The sequence below is a fragment of the Equus quagga genome, chromosome 5, assembly GCF_021613505.1.
Source record: "Equus quagga isolate Etosha38 chromosome 5, UCLA_HA_Equagga_1.0, whole genome shotgun sequence".
In the NCBI taxonomy this organism is placed as follows: Eukaryota; Metazoa; Chordata; class Mammalia; order Perissodactyla; family Equidae; genus Equus; species Equus quagga.
This window is the reverse complement of record NC_060271.1, coordinates 98,752,927-98,774,327: the sequence shown is the minus strand read 5'-3', so window position 1 is coordinate 98,774,327 and position 21,401 is coordinate 98,752,927. Positions and strand designations below refer to the sequence as shown.

The 21,401-nt window shown below is 43.0% G+C and overlaps 1 protein-coding gene across 1 annotated transcript in view; it reads right to left on the bottom strand.

Annotated features, from left to right (window-relative positions):
• Window positions 1-20,956, bottom strand: part of LHCGR (luteinizing hormone/choriogonadotropin receptor) — a 53,354-nt gene extending 32,398 nt beyond the window's left edge. The window contains exons 1-3 of the mRNA XM_046661762.1: window positions 20,799-20,956; window positions 2,725-2,796; window positions 635-709 (exon numbers count right to left, since the gene is read on the bottom strand). Of these exons, the coding sequence (XP_046517718.1) occupies window positions 635-709; window positions 2,725-2,796; window positions 20,799-20,950 (299 nt within the window). The 5' untranslated portion in view covers window positions 20,951-20,956. The remainder of the gene's footprint in view (window positions 1-634; window positions 710-2,724; window positions 2,797-20,798) is intronic.
• Between the last annotated feature and the right edge of the window lie 445 nt (window positions 20,957-21,401).

Sequence of the window (21,401 nt, the reverse complement as noted above, 5' to 3'; positions counted from 1 at the left end):
ATTTACAGCCCCAGCTCTGGTGCTAACTTGCTGTGTGACATCAGGCAAATCAGCTAACCTCTTTGGGCCATCAGTTCATCATCTGAAAACTGAATTAAGCCAATCTTTTCCCATCCTTTTTGTAAATTGGAGAAAGGATTATTTTTAAGTATCAATTCCAAAACATCACAATAACAAAAACAAACCCAACATACACATGCCCAACACAGGGCTTTTACATGGCAGTGCTCAAGAACCATTTACTGAATAAATGAATATCCCCAAACAGCCCCCAAAGAACTAATTAATGACCTTTAAGTTCTTTTCCAAATTTTCCCACCATCTCAAGTACTGCGTACCCTTCCTTCCATAAGGTAAGAGCTACTTGGCAGGACTCCACAATGTCAATTTTAATTTCCAACTTTGTGTTGTGATGTTTCAGAGTTTATACAGCTCCCAGGGAGAAGCAGTTGTCACCATGGCAACCTTCAGGCCACTGCAGTGAGAGAAATTAGTGCTTGCTCAGACCTAGTAATTGCTGTAGTCTTTTCCTCTTGGATTCCTAGCAGTGGATGCTTGAATACAAATATTGAGTGGGCTCCAGCCAGCGAGGTAATAGTGTACAGCAATAAACTATCTGTTAGCTGATGCTTACATTTCAGACAAATTGAGGAGGTTGTCAAAGGCATTAGCTTCTATCTTTTCCAGGGAATCACTCTGAGAGATTTCACTAGGGGAGAGAAAAGAAAAAAAAAAAAGAAGAAACATGAAAGAAATGATGGTGTCTGCATGGTAATAAGCTTTGTGTGTGACCCAACAACTGGGGGCTCCAGTGTGTCCTTTTAAAAAAGAGCAGGGATGCCTTAAATTGTCCTGCATGATACAGTGCTAACGTCTCCCTTTAGGAGCACAGATGGACACGTACAACTCAGGTGCAGTTGAAACGCAAGTTTCAGTAACCTCTGTTTATGTGACAGGTTTTCTTCTTGCTTATCTATGACTCAGAGTCACAGATTCTTAGAAGTGGACAGGACCTTTGAGAAAAACTCGTCAGATCCCCTTGTTGTACAGCTTTATAAACTGAGGCTCTGAGAGGAGGGGCAAACAGTGTTAATAGGAAGGTACAGGACAAGGATCAGGATGTCTGGGTTCCCAACTCCATCACTCTAAGGAGGTTTTAATTTGGGTTGAATTCATTGTTTCATAACGTTTTACCCTTTTCCTAAAATCCTGTTCTGAGGCAATTGCAAGGTGGTGAACTTCTGCACGTAGTGTCCTTCTTGGGTTGTAACTGTCTACTTCTTATGACTGTTTGTCTCACTTTGTTAGCAAATTGAGGACAAAGAGTATGTCGTATTCTCTTCTGAATCCCTGGTGGCTTCATATTGCCTGGCACATAGGGTATGAATGAATGAATAGATTAATGAATGAATGAATTTTTTAAAAAGACACAAAAGTAAAGACATTAGCTTTGCCACGTACCATTCCTACAAATGTAGGTAATGTCAATGTTACCCTAAAACCTCAACATAAGCTACCATTTGCTGCCAACTGAGAAAGAAGTCTCCAATTCACAAATTGTACATTTGCGTATTTCTAAGGTTAACTTTCACTGAAGGCTTCAGACTTGATGAGAGGTTAGCCCACAGAAAGGCTGAGCCTAAGGCAGTTAATGTCTTTCACGAACGACACAGTAATGGATTGTTTCTGGGCTGATTCATCTTATTTCTACCTAATGGTTTGCTTATTTAACTGTGGTTGCTTTTCTCACCAGGAGGTCTTAATGCATTAAAAGTGCATCAAATGATCAAATGATCAAAACTCAGCATTTAAACTTGAGAGCAGAAGTGTAAGGGTTAGGCTCAAGCAAACTGACATTTCTGTAAACCTGCAGTGAATTTCCTATAATATGCATTACTTTTTGAGGAATTTACAAAAATACCTCGATTCTTGCTAATACCCTAAAGAGCAGTCAGAGGTTCCCGAAGGAGCTAGGATTGATGGGTATAGCATCTTCTTTACACATGCAAATCTACTTAGAAAGCCCAGTGGATTGTTAAGATCAAGAGATGCTCTCTGGGAAGTAAATGGCCTCTAAGGTTCTTTGACTAGGACTAACATTAAGGAGGATGCTGGAATCCTGGACTCCTGAGAAAGTTCTGTCTCTGTGTATGAGGTCTTGTGCCCCAGAAGCTGAGACCCAGGGACAAAGGATTGACGCTACCTCTGACACAGTGTGAGATCACACTGCATGATCAGGCTGCTTTACACTTTTGATAAATGCCTTTTATCAATATGGCTAGAAATACTGTGTTTTCATCATACAATTACTATATTTTAGATACAAAGATTATCTTTTGATGCACAATAAACTTCCAACACATTTTCTTCTATGTGGGTGTTATCTAAGAATATGACATGAGGGAATAGCTGCTCTGGCAGAAGGAGAATCTTTATGATTGGAATCTGTCTTCTTTTCTACTTGAGAAGTTTGTCATCACTTATCCAAATGCATTCAGTTCATTGAAGCAAAGTTAATTATCTGGATTTTAATGACTCTTGAAAATCATACATTTTCTTCAAAGGTCCCTAGATATTATTTGTATTAAAAAGATAAAAATACTAGGGTTTCCTAATCACAATTTCTCTTCTAGAAAAATTATCCTCTTTCAACTACATTTTCTCTTAGGAAAAATTTTATTATTCCAATTATGAATGTCTTTTGATATGCAGTATTTTACTTACATTTTTACAACTTCATCAAGTCCTCTGAAAGCTTGAGATGGGATTACTTTGATAGGAAGATAGGTGAGTGATCTAGAAAAGAAAAAAAGGAAAGCTAAGAGTTTAAGATTTAAGATTAGGTGCCTTTTAAGTTTATGAATAAAATGTGTGTGTGTGTGTGTGTGTGTGTGTGTGTCTTTGTGTTTGTATGTATGTGATCTACAGAGTTCCCAACAACTGGATTCAGGCTGAGAATTCTAACATATCAATAAAGAGATGTGCTCTGACATTCTTGGTATTTATCAAAGAGTGTGTAATTTTGTCTTTAAGATCCTGAACTTTGTGATCAGACACACCCGGGTTCAAATCCCCACTCTCCCACTGCCTGGCTATGTGACCTTGAACATGGTATTTAAGCCCTCTGTTTCAGTTTATTCATCCATAAAATTGAAATGATAATTCCTATTTCATAGGGTTGTTACGATTAATCAAGATAACCTACGTAAAAGACAGGGCTTGGCACCAAGTAAATAGTTAATACATAGTTCTAGAGTGGCCCTATAGGCTTGATTGAGAGGATGGGAAAGAAGCTATTTTGGGTAGAATGGAGAAATGAATGGTGAAAATACAATTGGAAACCTGGCAGGCAGGAAAGGAAAGATTCACTAAGAACATGCTCCTATTTTGATCTATATCACCTTCCCCTATTTCAATATTATCCCAAACAGACCACTTGCTCCTAAGGTTAAATCACGTGGACATCTCATGCCATTTTGGGGGAACATCTATAGAGCGTTTCCTACAGGCACTAGCTTGTATCCAGAGGAACAATCTAAGTGTTCTAGGATTGAGATAAAACTTAGGCATTACATAAGAGTTGAGAGAAGAGCCATTACTCAGCAATAGCAAAACCAGAACAGGATGATATATGAGTGCTAATGGAACCTGGGGTTAAGATAACTCAGGAGAAAACATCTGCGAGGCAGGGAGGAATGTTCAACCAACATTTATCAAGCAACTACAGTGGTTCAAAGTGTTGGCCCAAGGACTGGCAGAGAGGAGGGGAATGGATGAGGACATTGCAGGTGGGAAGTGAATATCAGGAATATGAGAACAGAGGTGGGAGATTTGCTTTCATGTGTCTATGCAACAGAGACTGCCTTAGCTGCTGGGAAAGAACACTTCCTCCATCATGAGCAGATTTGCATCAGTGAGATGTTCTACAGTCCCGAATGGGACTTGCCACTGGTGTAAAGTGCTGTGTGAGTTATGCATACTCACTTCTAACTTTAATTTATCCGCTTAACAATGGTGTGAGGTGGGTATTTTCCTTTGATAGCAGAAGAAGCGGGATCACAGAGAGATTTAGTAACCTGGACAAGGTAACAGGACCAAGCAGACTGAGTTCAAATGTTTACCTAGCATGTGATTCCTAACTCATTCTCTCTCTCTTTTTTCCTTTTTTCCAACTTTTCCAATAATTGACAAATATAATTGTGTATATTTAAAGTGTACAACTTGATGATTTGATATATACATACATTGTGGAATGATTACCAAGATCAAGATAATTAACACATCCATAACCTCACATAGTTAATTCTTTTTTTTTTTTTTTTTTTTTTGTGGTGAGAATGCTTAAGATCTACTCTCAGCCACTTTCAAGTATACAATACCGTATAATTAACTATAGTTACCATGCTGTACATTAGATCTTCAGAACTTATTCTTCTTATAACTGAAAGTTTGTACCCTTTGACCTGCATCTCCACATTTTCCCCTCTCCCCAGTCCCTGGCAACCACCATTCTATTCTTTGTTTCGATGAAATCTTGATTTTTTTTTTTTAAGATTCCACGCATAGGTGATACCATACAGTATTTGTCTTTCTCTGTTTGGCTTATTTCACTTAGCATAATACCCTCCAGGTTCATCCATGCTGTGCAAATGGCCGGATTTCCTTCCTTTATGCCTGAAAAATATTCCATTGTACATATGCATATACAATATACATATATTCTCTTTATCCATTCATCTGTCGAAGGACATTTAGGTTATTTTCATATCTTGGCTATTGTGAATAATGGAGAAATGATTATGGGAGTGCAGACGTCTCTTTGAGATAGTGAAGTCATTTCCTTTGGATATATATCCAGGTAACCTCCTCTCTCAGTGAGCAAGGTGGAGGGACAGGCATTGTAACCTTTCTTCTCTTGAGAGGAGTCATGTCTCATTCTCTCTGTTCCTCGTGCAAAGCAGCTTATCACAGTTCCTCTCTAGGGGCTAATGCAGAGAAATTTCATTTCAGAAAATTGCTTTCACTGAATAGTCTCTTAGCGATGGTATAACCTGGAGGAAGTAATCCAAACTTGGTCCTCTGATTCTATTCCTGAAGACAGTCCTACCAAGCATATCGTTCAACACCCAAACTTATTTAACAGGGCATCTGAGAAGAACAGGGACAGTTGGGGGAGAAATCTTCTTATGATGGCATGTTTGCTTCCTATATTTCTTCTGGAATCATGTCTGCTTGGCTTACTGATTAAAAACACAGTTTTATTGCTCTCTGCACTGCCAAGTCAATAAATTTCCAGAAGAGAAAGCCGTATTCTACTGTACCCCATGCAACATCAATAAAACTGACAGCCAAATTCTGATTCCAGAATCTTTATTGCTGGGGATAATGCAGTGCAGAACATATTTTGGAGAGTGTTTACATAAAAGCTTCAACTGAACCCTTCAGAGCTGTTTATTCATGCAAATGGAGCCCGGAAGCTGGAGTCTCTCAGCAGGCAGCCTCCTTCTCCAAAAGGGAGCACACTGTGGCTCCCCGGGGAGCAGTTTGGCTCAGATTTGACCAGGGAGGTTGCCTGAGCTTTTGATTGATGTCGGGATGAGGGATGAGGAGCAAAGGTTGGATGGAAGTGAGAGAAGCTGTAGATCATGCACTGGCCGTCCCCAATGACTACAGAACAGCCCTGGTGCAAGATGAAATTTTGCAGAGTTGATGTTGATGCTGCAGAGCAAGAAAGGCAGTGGTGATGAGAGTAAAAATAGAGTCCTCATCATAAAAGAGCCACTGAGCGAACAGCAGGTAGCTTTGTGGATGTAGTTGGGGCAAGAAAGGTCTGGGAGCCACAGAATGGAGAGTGGTGGGGTGAAGCAGGTGCACTGAACTTTTCATAACAGACGTATTCTCACGAAGTGATGTGGAGAATGTGTTTCTATGAATCCAAAACTGTTTTTCCCACTAACTGACATATTTTTATTTTAGAGACGGCTTCATTTCTGATTCATCTTCAGTTGGCAGCATTGAAGTGTCTGTTTCCTGTATTTATACTTGTTTGTTCATGTGGCCTGTGATTTGCTAATAATGATTTGAATGTACTACCTTTGAAGGTGCTTCCTTGTCTGATGGATGCTTTTATGGTTCTTTCCATGAAGCTAGAAACTTTTAGCAATGTGAACATTCTCTCAATAACCCTGCTGTTCTACTCCTGTGTATATATCCCAGAGAAATTCTCACACTGATACTTAAGGGAAGCTGTACAAAAGGATTTTCTTCACAGCATTGTGGCATCAGGGGGGATTGGAGGCAACCTGGGAGGCAACCTGAGTGAGGCAATGGTAAATGTGGATGGTAAACACTTAACTAGTAGGTCAGCAGTTAGAGGCAAGAGTCTAAAGGCACACAGAGCAGCATGCGTGGATCTTAGAATCATAGTTCTGAGAAACAAGTAAGAAATTAATGATATATATTAAATACCACATGCAGAATTAAAATACATGCACACTAAACAGACATTTTAAAGGAAAACATATAAACATACATTAGGATGGCTGCTTATGGTGAATCAGAAGGAAGTGGGAGAAGGGGATAAAATAAATAACTAAAAGCAGAGAAGGACATTGAATGGGCCAATGATAATATTACTTGAATGAAGCATGATCAACTTAGCTCTCTGTACCTGAGAGGTAAATAGAAGAGAAAAAAGTTTTATTCTGATGTGTTGAGTTCCTCCTTCCCTCTCTTCTTCCCCTGCTCCTCCCTTCTTTTCTTCCTTTTGGTTTTTGAAGTTAGGCACACATGTATTCCAAGGATTTTGTGAACTCATGTGGAGAGGTCTAGTCAATATCATTTGCTAGAGAGCAGACCCCAAGGAGAATGGGGAAACAAAGCCAAAGGCAAGGACAGTTCAGCAGCTCTGCAGTTCAGGGTCTAGAAAGGGCATGAAACCTGTGCTTAAAGCAAAGAAAAATGAAAGAGCGGCAGAGCCCTTTTCTGGCTCAGCCAAAGAGGGTGACACTCTCAAATTCTGCATCTCAGATGGTGATAAAGAACCAGCGTTACTGGGCAGATGTGAGGCTGAACTTGCAGGATGAGAGTTCTCTCTGCCTCTTGAATCGTGAGTGAGATGGCTATGGATGACTATGGCTGTGGAACCATGCAGCTACTTATATTTATTACATTTTCACAGTTGTTTTTTTACAGTTTTAAACTTTGACTTTTAAGTGAATGGATGATGTAACACAGGTGACACCTGGATTATGGCCACATCCCACCTTGCCCAAGTACTTTCGTCACAATGTTGAAACAAATACTGAGATGGAATGAGAAAGGCTGCCTTGGTTTCAGCAGTTCTGGAACCTCCATCTATTAATGAATCCCACTTACAAGTCCTCAAAGCCTTCTAGTTATGGGTTAAAGTTGAAGTAGAAGCAGTCTCTACCCCTTAGGATTGGAATTAAGTGCTCACCCTAGTTCTGGGATCTTGTGATTAGTCATGACTCTGGTGAAGCCCTGTGTCTCTCTGAATTGTCTACACTGAACCCAACAATATTTGGAGGGCAGGAGTGTACCTGCAGTGCTTTGAATTATCCTTGCTCCCCCCCACACCAAGCTGGTGCTTGTTTGTGCCTTGATTCCTTATCCTTTAGCCTGCCTGGTCTCGCTGGAGTCCATCTAGGAGTGGAGCCCCTGCCTTCCCTTCATCTCAATCACCAGATCCTGATTGCTGTATCTCTGCCCCTTAGGAGACACTGTTAACCCACAACGGTTCCTAGTTGCTGTCTGGTTAGGTTCAACCTAGTATCTCTCTGCTGGGTTCTTTCAAACTGAGCCCCCTGGGACAGATGGGGACCCTGTTCTAGGGCTAAACTGTGCAGTTGGGTTAGTTCCTGTAGTGGATGCTGTGGTGCACCTCCAAAAATCACCCTTTAGGACTGAGGCACTCATTCCCCCAGCTGCTGGGAGAGTGGGCCGCTGAAGCTCTCAGCTGAGTTGCTGTCCTGGAATTACTCTCAGCCTAAGATTTCTACCTTACCCAAGATCATGTCTTCTCTGGTGGGTAGCCCTCATCCAATGACTGGTAAATGCATACAATAAAGGCAGGGCCCCTTGGCCTCAAGGTGGGACTACTCAGAAGGGCCATCCCACCTTCAGAGTTCCTTCCCATCAGCTATTTTACCTGGGCCCCTGACTCAGTGCTCTTCCCAGTCAGCCCCAATTGCCAAGCCACCAGTGCACCTTATATCAGAGCCAAGCAACAGGGGGTAATCTACAAATAAGAGCAAATAGCATTCAGATAAACTCAATTACCTTGAAGAGGATGATGCCACGTTATCAAGTCCTTCCTAATTGTTCCTAATATCTCTTGAGTACTCAAGGGTGGGGCTTGGGCCCCTTCTTGTTTTCTTCTGACTTTAATAACACAGATGACCTTAGAAGGAACCAGTTTGTCCAGCTCACTGGCTTGTTAATAAACCTTCAAAATAATGTTAACTGGAGAGTTTCAGAATCATGAGGGCTCTGTGCCCCCCTTCAAGGAAGCCCAAAATTTGGAAATCTTTGCTTACTAAAACCTATCAATTGGGAGACGTTTGTGCTATCAAAGAGTTCTTCATTCTACACAAGATTGGATGAAAGGTTCCTTTAAATAGCAAACTTCCTAGGTAAATGGAAAATATGGTTCAATTGACACACTTGCTTCTTTTAAAGGCAGGTATTGCATAACCAGTTACAACTGTAGGTTCCTCACCTCCCCTTGGTTTTGAGAAGCTTGGAGTGCATAATGGTTCCCAGGGCAGGACCACCTTCTGAAGCGCACATGCTGAGCAGGGCCAGAGGGAGAAGAGAGCCAGGGAAGAAACTGAGCACTGATCTGGAATCCCTAAAGCCTGGGTAGGGTCTTTGGTCACCTTGCTGGAGCTTTTACCTTTCCTTCTGCCCATCACAGCAGAAATAAAATATTTTTATTCCCTTTCTTCTAATTGTTTATAAAAGCCATCCATATTATTGATTTAAGAAAGCTACAAACATCCACCCATCTTTCACAGATGATTAGTTTATTGATGGAGCTACACATGCTGAATTTTTAAAACACTACAAAATCAGAGGGAGGGAAAAAGAGAAATGAGAGATGGTCGGTCAAAGCTTTTTTGCCTAATGAACTTGTTGAAATGGGAAGGGGAAGCATAACCTTATTTAAGTTCAAAAAAATGTTAATGTTTTTGTATTTATTACATAAGACCTTGTTCTACATTTAACAGAGACTTAAGAATTTCTTTGTTCTTTTCAAAGCTGCTCAGTAATTATAAAACCCTGCTTTCATCTTGGAATGAAATAAAAATGCCTTTCCTCTTTTCAAATGATTTTAAAACTTCATGCTTTCAAATGCATTGATCTATTTGGTAACTTCATTACTGGGTATGTCTTCATTTATTGGCCTCTTGTCTTCAACATTTACCTAGAGGGAGCTGAGACTTCAATGTTAACTAAAATATGAAGTCAGTATAGATGAACATTCAGTGAGTTAAGTTTTACATCAGAAACATTTGGAATGTGCCTTAAAAATAAATCCAGGTGGTTTTGATTATTGTTTGACTACTCCTTTAAGCACGGATTTCATTGGACTCGAGGAGTCAGAGTGCAAGGGCCACTGCAGCAGGTGGTTTGGTCCAACCCCACACTTTGCAGATGGAGAATCTTAACTTAGGAAAAGTGACATGACTTTCCTGAAACCGCATAGCAAATCAGACGCAGATCTGGGCTAGAACATAGGTGACTTCATTCCTGGTCCGGGGCTGTGTCCTTATCAAATCACACAAGTACTATTCCTTTGGGGTTGTGTTACACTCTGCTACCCTATTTTCTGGTGTGAAAACCTAGCTTTCTGATAGAGCCATCAGCTTCTTGAGGGCATGTGTTCACGATCTTCAACTTGAAAGATGCAGCTCAAATTCCTGTTCCTCTGTGAAGCCGCAAAGCCTACTGGAGTGGGTTTTCTTTTTCTTCTCTGTCCTCCTTAGCCCTTAATAACTATTCAGTTTTTTCATGCACTATTTATTATTTGAGAATTTACCAGGTGCTCTATATGAACGTTTCCTCTGTTCCACCATTGAACATGCAGTTTCTGGTGGATTCTGACTTTACAATGTCTCTTGCTTCCAGCCCCTTAATTCTTTTCCCACTGCCACTCTTCTTGGCCATTCTTTTCTCCACCTTGACTATTCTATAGTCCCTGAATTGGTTTCCCCTCACCCCATCCTGAGTTTCCTCTGCCCCGTCTAGATTAATATTTCTGATGACTCCCACTATGTCACTCTTATACTCGGATATCTTCTGTCTCTCCCCTTGGCCTATCTACTTATCTACACATGTCTCAGACTTGCATTCAAGGCCCTCCAAATAAAGGCTCAAACTTCATTTGAGCCTTTATTTGGAGTCCTATTACCCACTATTGCCCTCATATAACCAATACACTAAACTTGTGCTGTCCAATAAGGCAGCCACTAGCCATATGTGGCCTTTGAGCACTTGAAATATGGCCAATTTGAATTGAGATGCACTGTAAGTGTAAAATACACACCAGATGTCGAAGACTTGGCAAGAAAAAGAATGTAAAGTATCTCATTAGTAATTGATTACATGTTGAAATGATAATATTTTATACATATTGGATTAAATAAAATATTTTGTTAAAACTGATTTCACCTTATAAAACTTTTAAAATATAGCTATTAGAAAATTAAAATTACACATGTGACTCACATTACATTTCTACTGGACAGCACCTCCTTAGACAAATTAGACTATTATGTTTCCTGAACTTGCCTTGCACTTTCCTGCCTTCATTCACACTGTCACCACCATCTAGCACATTCACCCTTCTCCGCTGGTCAGATTCTGTCTTTGGTGAAAGGTCTATCTCAGGCATAATGTACTTTATGGAATGTGTCTTGCTCACCAATTGCATGTGCTTTCTCTCTGGAAGCAGCATAGTAGGGTGGTGAAGGGTACAGGCTCTGGAGCCAGATTGCCTGGGTTCAAATCACAGCATCATTCCACATCTGTAAAATGATGATGATACTAACTACCCCAGAGACATCTGGGATTAAATAAGAAAATATTTATGTAGTACTAACGTGGCATCTAGGACAAGATAAGAGCTCAATAGGTACTGTTAATTCACATCTGCTTACTGTGAAAGATTCAAGCTACCCGAGCTATGTCCAATGACAACTCTACTTCCTTGCGGGGAGGAGGGTTGGGAGAGTGTTGCAGAGGTTAGAAGGGTGGGTTCCGTACTTTGGAATGGGCTCTTCTTTTTGTCATGGGTCACCCTTCAGTCTATAAAATGCTTATGACTTGTCTCTGACTCTTGACTCTCCAATGATTATACATAAGACAACTGAGAGGGAGGGTAAACACTCCTCCTTGGTACCTTTCTTAAGAGTTCAGGTATCTCTTAGAGGCCTTGCCTCATAGTCTTTTAAAGAAATGATAAAGGACAACCTTCCATTAAATATTTCAACTCTAGAGAGCCATTCTGCAGAGTTCTCATTTGCACATTGATTTTAAAAAGTTCACTCAGTTGGAACTCGCCCATTGGAAAGTGCAATCTGAGTGACTCTCTTCCAAGACAGCCTTTCCAGACACCCAAGAAGCTGTGAGGAGTTCAGGAATTATAATGTGAACCAAGATGTTCAAGAAGAGTCCCTAGATAATGGATTTTCCAAGTCATTTGTGCAATAACTAAATTAAAAATATAAAGCCTCAGAGGAAAATGGTAAACACATCTAAGCCCTTCCTCAAAACCCATTTCAAGTTTCCTAAAGACATAAAGCAAAATAACCCAAACTTTACCACCTAAACTAGAATTCTTCTAGCAATAATATAACATGACAAGAATAACTTTGGTAGATAAAACTACATGTTGAATTCTCCTGGGGGAATGTTACATCATCTGTAATGATTTCTCAAAAATAATTTTTAGAAGCAGAGAATATTGTGTTGTCAGGGCAGTGACATTGCAGATATGCTTCAGGAAGCTCTTTCATTACAAGCTTCTGTTTCCAGACACTTAAAAAACTTTTTTCCTTTTTTTTAGTGAGCCTGTAAAAGCTGGTTGCAGCTGATACACCACATACAGTCATGCACTGCACAAGGACATTTCAGTCAATGATGGACTATACGATGGTGGTCCCATAAGGTTAGTACCATACAGCCTAGATGTGTAGTAGGCTATACCATCTAGGTTTGTGTACATACACTCTATGATGTTTGCACAATGACAAAATCACCTAACAATGCATTTCTCAGAACATATCCTATTGTTAAGTGATGCATGACTGTACTTTTAATTCATCTGAGGATGGGTTTGAAGTGCCTGGAATTACTGGCATGTGTGCCTTCACTTCTCACAAACTCATCAGACACCAATCTGTGTGTTTGCTTGGCTCAAAAATGCCCTTCTCTGGGACCGGTCTGGTGGCATAGCCGTTAAGTTCCCGAGTTCAGCTCCAGCAGCCTGGGGTTCGCTGGTTTGGAGCCCAGGCACAGACCTGTGCACCGCTTATCAAGCCACATCTAAGCAGACGCCCTGCATACAAAGTAGAGGAAGATAGGCACAGATGTTAGCTCAGGGCCAATCTTCCTCAGCCAAAAGAGGAGGATTGGCAGTGGATGTTAGCTCAGGGCTAATCTTCCTCACCAAAAAAAAAAAAAACAAAAAAAAACTGCCCTTCTCTGGAAGCATCTTATTGCTGGTTGCATCAGAGTCAAGCATCTCTTTGACTGCGCTCCTATGCTTCGGCCCTGAGGGCAGGGCTTGGGGTGATCTGATTCTCTCTCTTGGGAATTTACAACATGTAATAGAACAGACAGAAGGAGTCTTTGGAGCTGATTCATTGTAAAGGTGGAATCTAAAGAGAAGTTCCCTGATCTCTTGCTGTTAAAATGCCAAATTCTCTCTAGATCTTGCCTACATCCTTCTACCTCCTTATTCTTCTATTAAATTCATCTGTTATGGTTAAATTTGTCAGGGCTGATTTCTGGTGCTTGCAAATGAGAAAATCCTTACACCCAAGGTTTCCAGGGGAAGTAATCTACTATTCCATTGACTATCATAATACGATGGAGTAGGTGCTGGCGGTCACTGAGAGAGGAGAAGCCTCTGAATAATGATTCCCCAGTGGTCTCTCAACCTGATGTCGAAGGCCAAGACTGAGCTTAGAGAATAACCACATTAGCCCGACTGCCCCTGTAGAGAGTGAGGTTTAAAGAACTACAGCTCAAATGATACCTCCACCAAGGTTTCTTTGTTACTCTGCTAGAAGGGACCACTCCCTCCTCTGAACTGCTACCAGACTTTGTTTATAACCTTTATCTGGCTTTTATTCCCTTCTGAGTTTCCCTGCAGTAATCTGAGAACTGGTCCTCTCTCTCCTACAGCCAGAAGACTATAAGCTACTGGAGGGCAGGGGCGGTGTCATTGGATCCTGCACATTGTCTAGTCCATTTCAGTACATAGTTCCTGAGTGGTCAACAAGTCTGACCTGAAGGTTTTCTATGTGTCCTGCCTGAGGCTTAGGGATGGGGAATGGGGAAAGGAAAGGATCCAGAATTGGCTTGGATGCTATAGCTTGGCAGGTAGGACTGACCCAACTGAACGATAAGAAAACAGCCTCTAATCAGGTATTAGGTGGCATGTCCGATAGGCACCTCAGCCTGGGATGGAAAGACCAGCGTATCAGACTTCAGGCAATAATGAGCTCTGCTATTTTGGGATTCTAACTTATTCACCTTCCAGGTTGAGAAGACCTAGTGGGTCATTTTCTCCAGTTAACACCTCCCAGGAACAAAACTATTCCATCAGGCTTACCCTTTGGATGACAGATATTTACTGTTCAACCTCATATATGGGCTATGGGATTTTCAGTCTTCTCTGCGTTTCCGAGTACTTTTGGCTCTGTTGTCTCATTTATCTTCACCACAGTCAACCCCAGTCAGGGGTAGGAATCATCACGCCCCTTTTACAGACGGCACAGAGGTTTTATCACTAGCCCGAACCCACAGTGCAAATTAGGGAAGGGGACCTGGGGGTAGAACTCAGGTCTGTCCGATCTTTGTCCTGTTGATCAATTCAGATAATTTGGGGGCTGTATTGGACCCTACCCTGTCATACCAGAGCATCTCCACCCCTATGGGCTCAGAAATGCTATCTGCTGCTGCTCATGAGGTAGCATTAGGAACCCAGGAGTCACCTCATTTCATCAGAGTCAAGGACAGATTCAACAGCAGCAAGGGGTAAAACCTTCATTCTGAAAGTTGAGTTTTACTTATAAATTGGGCTTTTCTGAATTTGGCTCAGGTGGCATTAAAGAGCTGTAGTTCAGGGCCACACAGAGAGCAGCTGTGAGTTCGCTGGCTGGAAGGGGGTGTCATCTCTCAGTGAGGCAGAAGCTGTGAGTAAATGAAGACTATGTGGAGAAGCTGCTAGAAGCTGCCCACCAAGTCAGAGAGCCCGCCTGCCTGGGGTGGGATTATTTTAATTCTCTTCTTAGGAAAAAAAATTAGCTGGTGGGAAATTTACTAAAATTTGCATTAAATGTGATTTTTTTGCACACCAAGGGGAACTGCCAGGACAGAACTCATGCTCCCATGGAGCCAATCCTCTTGGGTCTAGAAGTGAACAGCAGGGCTGTTCTCCACCACCGTGACTCAACTGGCTTTAAAGTGCCATGTGTAAGAGCAGAGTTACACGTGGCCAAGACACCTTCTGGTGCAGCCACTCTGGGAGATTATGTTTTGGAAAGAAGGCTTTTGTGCCTCATTTAAAGACATGAAAAGAAGCCAAATTGAGGGGCTTGGGAAGAAGATAGAGGTGGGTAAAAGAGCAGAACTAGAGCCCTAAATTAATCTAACTTACTGCTTTTAAAATGAAAAAAGAATAAGGCAGAAAACCCAAGGAATTATTGCTCTCCAAGCGGGGGGCTGGGTCCAATGCCAAAGGGATCTGTATGCAAAACCTTTTGGCTCTAGACTTCCACTGAGCTTTTGGGAACTCTGCTGCTTGCTTTTTTAGTGTCCTGCTAGGGGCTATCATTCACTTTCTCCAAAAGGATGATTTTTAAACTAATAAAATCTGGTCCTTGCAAAGCTTCCTCTAAGGAGTCTGTAGGCACAGCCAGGTTTAAGAACTGCCTTGAAGGAGAGCTGAGTCAGAACTGAGGGTTCAAGATCAGCCTCTACCTCGGGCCTGTGGCTTTTTGGTGGAGGGTAGGGTAGGGAGGCAGGACATGAGCTTTCTGAATTCTGAGATTTTTTTGTTTCTCTCAGCTGCAGGGAAGCTGAGGGGAGGGCCAAACTGTCTTACTTGCAAGAACTTGGTAGGCTTCCCTCTGTCCTGTGGATCTTACCTGGTGTCCTGGACTGGGAACCCACTGGTCTCAATTCAAGCGGCCTTGGTAGTTGTGTTGTTTTGTTTTTATGGATCCTGGGCTGGGGACTGATTTTTCTCCAATGAGTGAGTTAAAAACAACAAAAATTAGAAAAACCTGGTTGGGATATACTATATACTAATATAGGTAAGCTTCCAGTCTTGCTTCTCTGAAGCTGATATGTTTACTATGGCCTGTTCAAAGGACAGCCTGGGGGGTCTGCAAAATATGGGACCTGGATGTTGATATAACACAAAGAACTCCCTCCACTACCCATAGCACCCCTTGCCTGCCTATTCTAGGATGGAGATTTTTAAAATGACACTTAGATGTGGTACATGCTAACTAATATACGTGCTTCCTTTTTGCACTGGTTCATTATTCCTATTCAGCTGTCTACTCAGTTTGATCATCATGTAGCTCAATAAACACTTTAATCATACTACCTGTGAAATTCTGGGAATCATGAGTTGAATAAGACCTCTTCAAGTGGTTCTCACTTTAGCACAAGATTCAAAACCCAGGGGGCATTTGGCAAATGTCTAGAGACATTTTTGGTTATCATAATTTGGGAGGGCGGTGCTACTGGCATCTAGTGGGTGGAGGCCAGGGATGCTGCTAAACATCCTATAGTCTACAAAATAGCCCTCCACAAGAAATGATTATCTGGCTCCAAATGTCAATTGTGCTGAGGTTGAGAAACCCTGCTTTAGCAGAAGAGGCACACATTGAATAAATGGTTACGTTATGGAGGGATATGTACGAAAATATGTGGAAGCACAAGGTATCAAAGCAAGCATGTGTGTATGGGAGGGAGGGGACATTGGGAAACGCTTCATGGGGAAGTGGCTCCACATCATGATTTTTACTTAATGCCTTTGTAATCGACTGTCCAAGAGTGACTTTGATTGAAAGTTTATTAGTCAGGAGCTACATATGGGGATTTTTTGTTTTTGCACAACCCTCTGGGTATTTTAATCCAATATTTCTGATGACTTTATATTGTCTCTTAAAAAAAAAATATTCCCCAAAGAGTCTGCGAGAGGCATAAAAAGGGAAGAATCCATTCAACCATATTTGCTTCTCAGCAAGGAATCTCTAGTCTACTCTAACCTGTGGTTCTTGCACCTGGACTCTTCTTCCCTTCTCTCCTTCAAGGTTCAGCCTCATGACCCTTGGCCCATGAAGCCCTTGGAGATTTCAATCCATAGTGATTGATCTATTCTCTGAATTCCTTAGAACCTTGTTACCTCTTTCCCCACCTACACCAGTCTCTTGGGTGTGTTTCCACCTACATGTGGGCTCCTCAAGGACAAGGATTACATCCTCCACCTGTATATCCCTCTACAGCTTTGAAGACTGTTCTGGACCCTCATTTGCACTGAAGGAGGTAGAAGGAGAAAGACATTCAGGAAAGATGTCAGGAGACTAACATCTTCCTATGGACACTGGACTGATGGATACAGCCTGTTTTATTCTTCCGAAGTCTCTGGATGGTGTCTTATAATAAAGTCTAAAAGTTAAATCTGTTCAGTAGGCACAACATGCAAAAAATAAATTGCCATAATTATTATTAGCATTTTCTTACTAACAGGTTTTTCAGAAGCTGTTTCCATATCAAGCAGATCAACCTTTCTGTTGTCATAGAGACAAAGATCTTTATATAACCATGGACAAGGTGAGATTTTTTTTTCTCTCTTCCTCCTTCCAGTTGTCTGGAACTAATAAGAAAAGGAAATTTTCAAAATCAAATTTTTCTTTTACTTTTTTTCCCCAATTAAAATGAATGAACACATGGGAGGCTATTTTTTGTATCACATTCTAGATTTTAAATACCTAAGTTTTTAATAAAATATGGAAGAGGTGGAAAGATATGAACGATTAAACAATACCATTTTCAAAATTTGCAAGCAGTGGGCTTGTACATGATATGCAATTATTATCCATATTTCTTTTTTAACCAAATAGGGGACTTTAGATGGAAGTCTTAGAAGGCAGGACTACAAAGCCTTGAAATGATTAAAACATAAACTAGCATCTGTTGAGGGACTGATGAATTTCCAAGGTGCTCCTTGGTACTTACCTCCTCTAACCACTAGAACCAAGAGTTCTCCCCTTCTCTTTGCAGAGTCAAACCCTGTGGATAATTTAGTGCAAGACCACATCCCTCCTCTTCCAGAAGCCTTATCTCATAATTTCAGCTGTCTTCCTTTTACAAATTCCTGATAACTTGTTATTCATAGCATTTTTCTATCTTGTAATTACTATTTACCATTTCATTCATTTATCATCAAGAAGAGAGGGTTTCAGTATGAACCTGTTCACTTTCCTATCGTTCACCTCACTGTGAACTTACACCTTTACCCACCTGTCTTCTTCCCCCAGGACTCCGAATTATCCCTCTCTTTCTAAGATTAACCCTTCCTTCCCCTCTGATCTGGGACTGATGCTCTCCTCCCACCCCACTGAGGTCTTACTCCATCAACTATTATTCCTCCCCATCCCTTGTATCTTCAGTCTGTCCTTTCCATGGATTCCTTCCTCTGTTCCCCTTTGAAGGTCAAAAAAAAAAAAACCCCACCTTTTCTTGATCCTGTTTATTTTCCATATGTCTCAGAGTTTGTGATTTTGATTTGATCACAGCTGCCTTTGCAATAAGTAGGTATTGTGGATGTGTGTGGGGTGGAGGGCATGGGGAAGGGAAGTGAATGGCACAAGGAAGTTTAAACATATTTCTTGCCTTCCAGAAGATTATCCTCCATGGAGAGCAATACATTGGGTCTCAGACTTGACTGTGCATCAGAATCACCTGGGGAGCTTGTTGAACCATAGACTGCTGGGCCCGCCCTCAGAGTTTCTGATTCAGGAGGTCGGGAGGTGGGCTGAATGTACTTTTCTAACATTTCCCAGGCGTTGCTGATGCTGTTGGTCTGGAACCACACTTTGAGGACCATTGCCTTAAAATAACTACCGTCCTATTCCTTCTGATGCATCTCTCATCATATTGATGTTGAAGTCACCATATCATGCTGAAAAAGTTATTGCCTTAAAATAACTACCCTCCTATTCCTTCTTATGCATCTCTCTTGTCATATTGATGTTGAAGTCACCATATCATGCTAAAGAAGGCTCCACCTCCATAGGGTTTTCACTTGAAGGATGAGGTCATCTCTCAATGAAACAATCCTCAGGAAGCCCGACCTTGTGAGTGTCTGCACACTTGCTGACCTAAGGGGTCCAAATGTCTAGGAGAAGATGCTCCTGGTGTGGATGCCAGGATAGTGCATGTAAAGGGAGAAAGTCAAGGATTCTCCAGAATCCCTCAGGGATGGGAAGGACTTCAGAGCCTGGACAACTAGCTCCTTTTTGGGAGCTGGACTAGCCAGCTTCTGCATGCTAGCAGTACTGATATTGTGCCCTCTACCCCCAAACCTAGTCAGCCCTGTAAAATCTTTTTGAGGGGTTCTAGGCCTCTCTAAACTGTGCTGCAGGGCAGCGAGGGAATTTGTTTTGTTCTTTTCACTTCAGCCTTCTCCAGGGAAGAGGTACCCTCCTGAGGCCAACATGGGTATGGCGGCAAGAACTGCTGAGACTCTCGGTGAAAAGCTGAATCTAAAAGGAGAGGGAATTTGGCCCACCCATTCCTGCCTCCCACCAGGGCTTTCTCCACTCAGTGCCAACTTTGCTGGGCACATATATATATATATATATTATTATTAAGGAAGGGGTAATTTTTTTACAAAGAAAAGCAAATATAAAAAGATAATTTAACAGATGAAGTCCCGTCTTTGCTACTCAATAGCTGTGGGACCTTGGGCAGGTTGTCCCATGTCTTTGGGTCTCGGTTTCTTGTAATCTGTATGATAAGTACCAGGCAAGTGAGCAAGGCTGTTAGTGGCACAATCATTCATAAGAGCCAGAAGGGAGGCTTGTCAGGGAAGGACAAGTGCTGGGACTCCGAAGAAAGTTTCCGGGGATTTGTTGATTGATTGAAACAAATTCTATCAGCATGGTCCTCACTCTCAGGGAATTAAGCCAAGATAATGGAAACCAATTAATATAAACCCCTCAACTTTTAAACTGTGTCTCAACTGCAAATATTCCCCGAGGGCCACTAACTCTTTCATGGGAGAGGCTCGGATCCTCAGAAGGGGAGGGAATCCCATGCAAGAAGTGGCCCCTGACAGACTGCTGGGGGCCCAAGGAAATGGGGGAGGGCAGGTCTCTTTCCTCCCCCAGCATGGAATTCCATCACCTCTAATGGGGAGAACACAAACCAAGACCTCTGCCAGCCTGGTGCCTTTTGGATACTTACATACTACTCTTCTTTCCTTTCCTTTTCTCTTTTAACAACCTTATTGAGATGTAATTCATATACCATAAAATTCACCCACTGAAAGTGTACAATGCAATGGTTTTTAGTATATTCATGGAGTTGTGCAACTATCACCACAATCTAATTTGAGATCATTTTCATCACCCCAAAAAGCCACATCCATTAGCACTCACCTGGTCTTCACCCCAACCTGGTAGCTACTAATTTACCTTTATGTCTATCTGGACATTTCATATACATAGAATCATATAATGTGTGTACCTTTTGCTAAATCAAAGAAAGGAGACCTGATGATACTCTGATACACTAGGTCTAAAGGCTCCCCTTCTCCTCTTCACCCCATCGCTTCAGCAAACAGCTTCCCCCCACCTGCTTGCTGATGTGTACAATTCCCTTAACCAGCTCTGTAGGAAGGTGGTGGTGGTGCAGGAGGAGGAACACAAGGATTAGGCAAGCAGATTGAACTGCCAGTCCCTCTGGAGCAGAGGTGGAGCAGTGGCTTATATGCTCACTAAGGTGTAGGTGGGCAGTGGTTGTGGGAGGCACCCGCCAGCAGTCCTGGTTGAGTGACCAGGTCACACCTGGCCGTAGGCCTGAGCCTATGTCCCAGGAGTATAGGTCCCATTCCTAGAGGACCACAGGGTGTCAGAGAGCACTGTAACCTTGGCCAACCAGGCTGGCTCAACCCAACACTTCTCTGGGCAAAGGCAGTTGTTGATTGAGGAGCACCACACCCTGTCCCCTTCCAGCAGCGCAGGGAGCGAGGCCTTGCCCTGTGGCTTCTGAGTAGTTCCATGCTCCCCGCAACAGCCCCAACCGGGGTAAAGAGCGGGCCGCCAGGGGCTGGAGGGTGCGCCAGCAGGAGGGGCCCAATCCTAACCCAGACGGCGAAGACAGCCACCAAGCTTTGGCTTCTTGTTACCCTAACAGGTGGTGGAGTTTGGTGGGGCGAAGCGTCTTGCTCCCAGCTTCCAGTTAAAGGGGGCCAAAGCGTAGGGAGGCCAGGCGCCCCGGAGCGCCCCGGGGGCGCCGGTACTCACAGTAGGGAGAGGTTCGTCCGCGGGCCGGGGCAGCTCAGGGCGCCGTCGGGCGGGCAGCGGCAGGGCTCGGGGCAGGGCGCCCCGCGCAGCGTTTGCGGCAGCAGCAGCAGCAGCAGCGCCAGCAGCGGCAGCTCCGGGGTCGGGCGCCCCATGCCCGCGAGCCTGAGCGCAGGCGCCTGCGGCTGGGCGGGCGCCCCGTACAGCCCCGGAGAGCCGCCCGCGCCCCTTCCCCGCCCCTCGGCCTGCCCTCCCGCGCCGGCCCGCCCCGGCACTGCCCCGACGACCGCGCCCCCCCGCGGCTGAGTCCCTGCTCTGCCCCGACCTGGGACCGGGCCAGGGACCCCAGCACCTCCTTTCTGCTGCTTTCCCTGGCCTGGCCTGTCTTCTGCATCTGCAAATGGCCCCAGTTAGAGGAGGTAGAATGTGGTAATGGTGACCTCTTTGGATAAGGGGTGGCGAGTTCTGAATTCTCCTCCTGGCTCGCCTGTAATTAGGAGTGTCAAGTTGAGTGAGTTGTGTCTCTTCTCCGAACCTCTCTTATTTCATCTGTGAGAGGGGCAGACAGATACTCGCCGTACCCACATCAGAAAGGGTGGAAGTGCC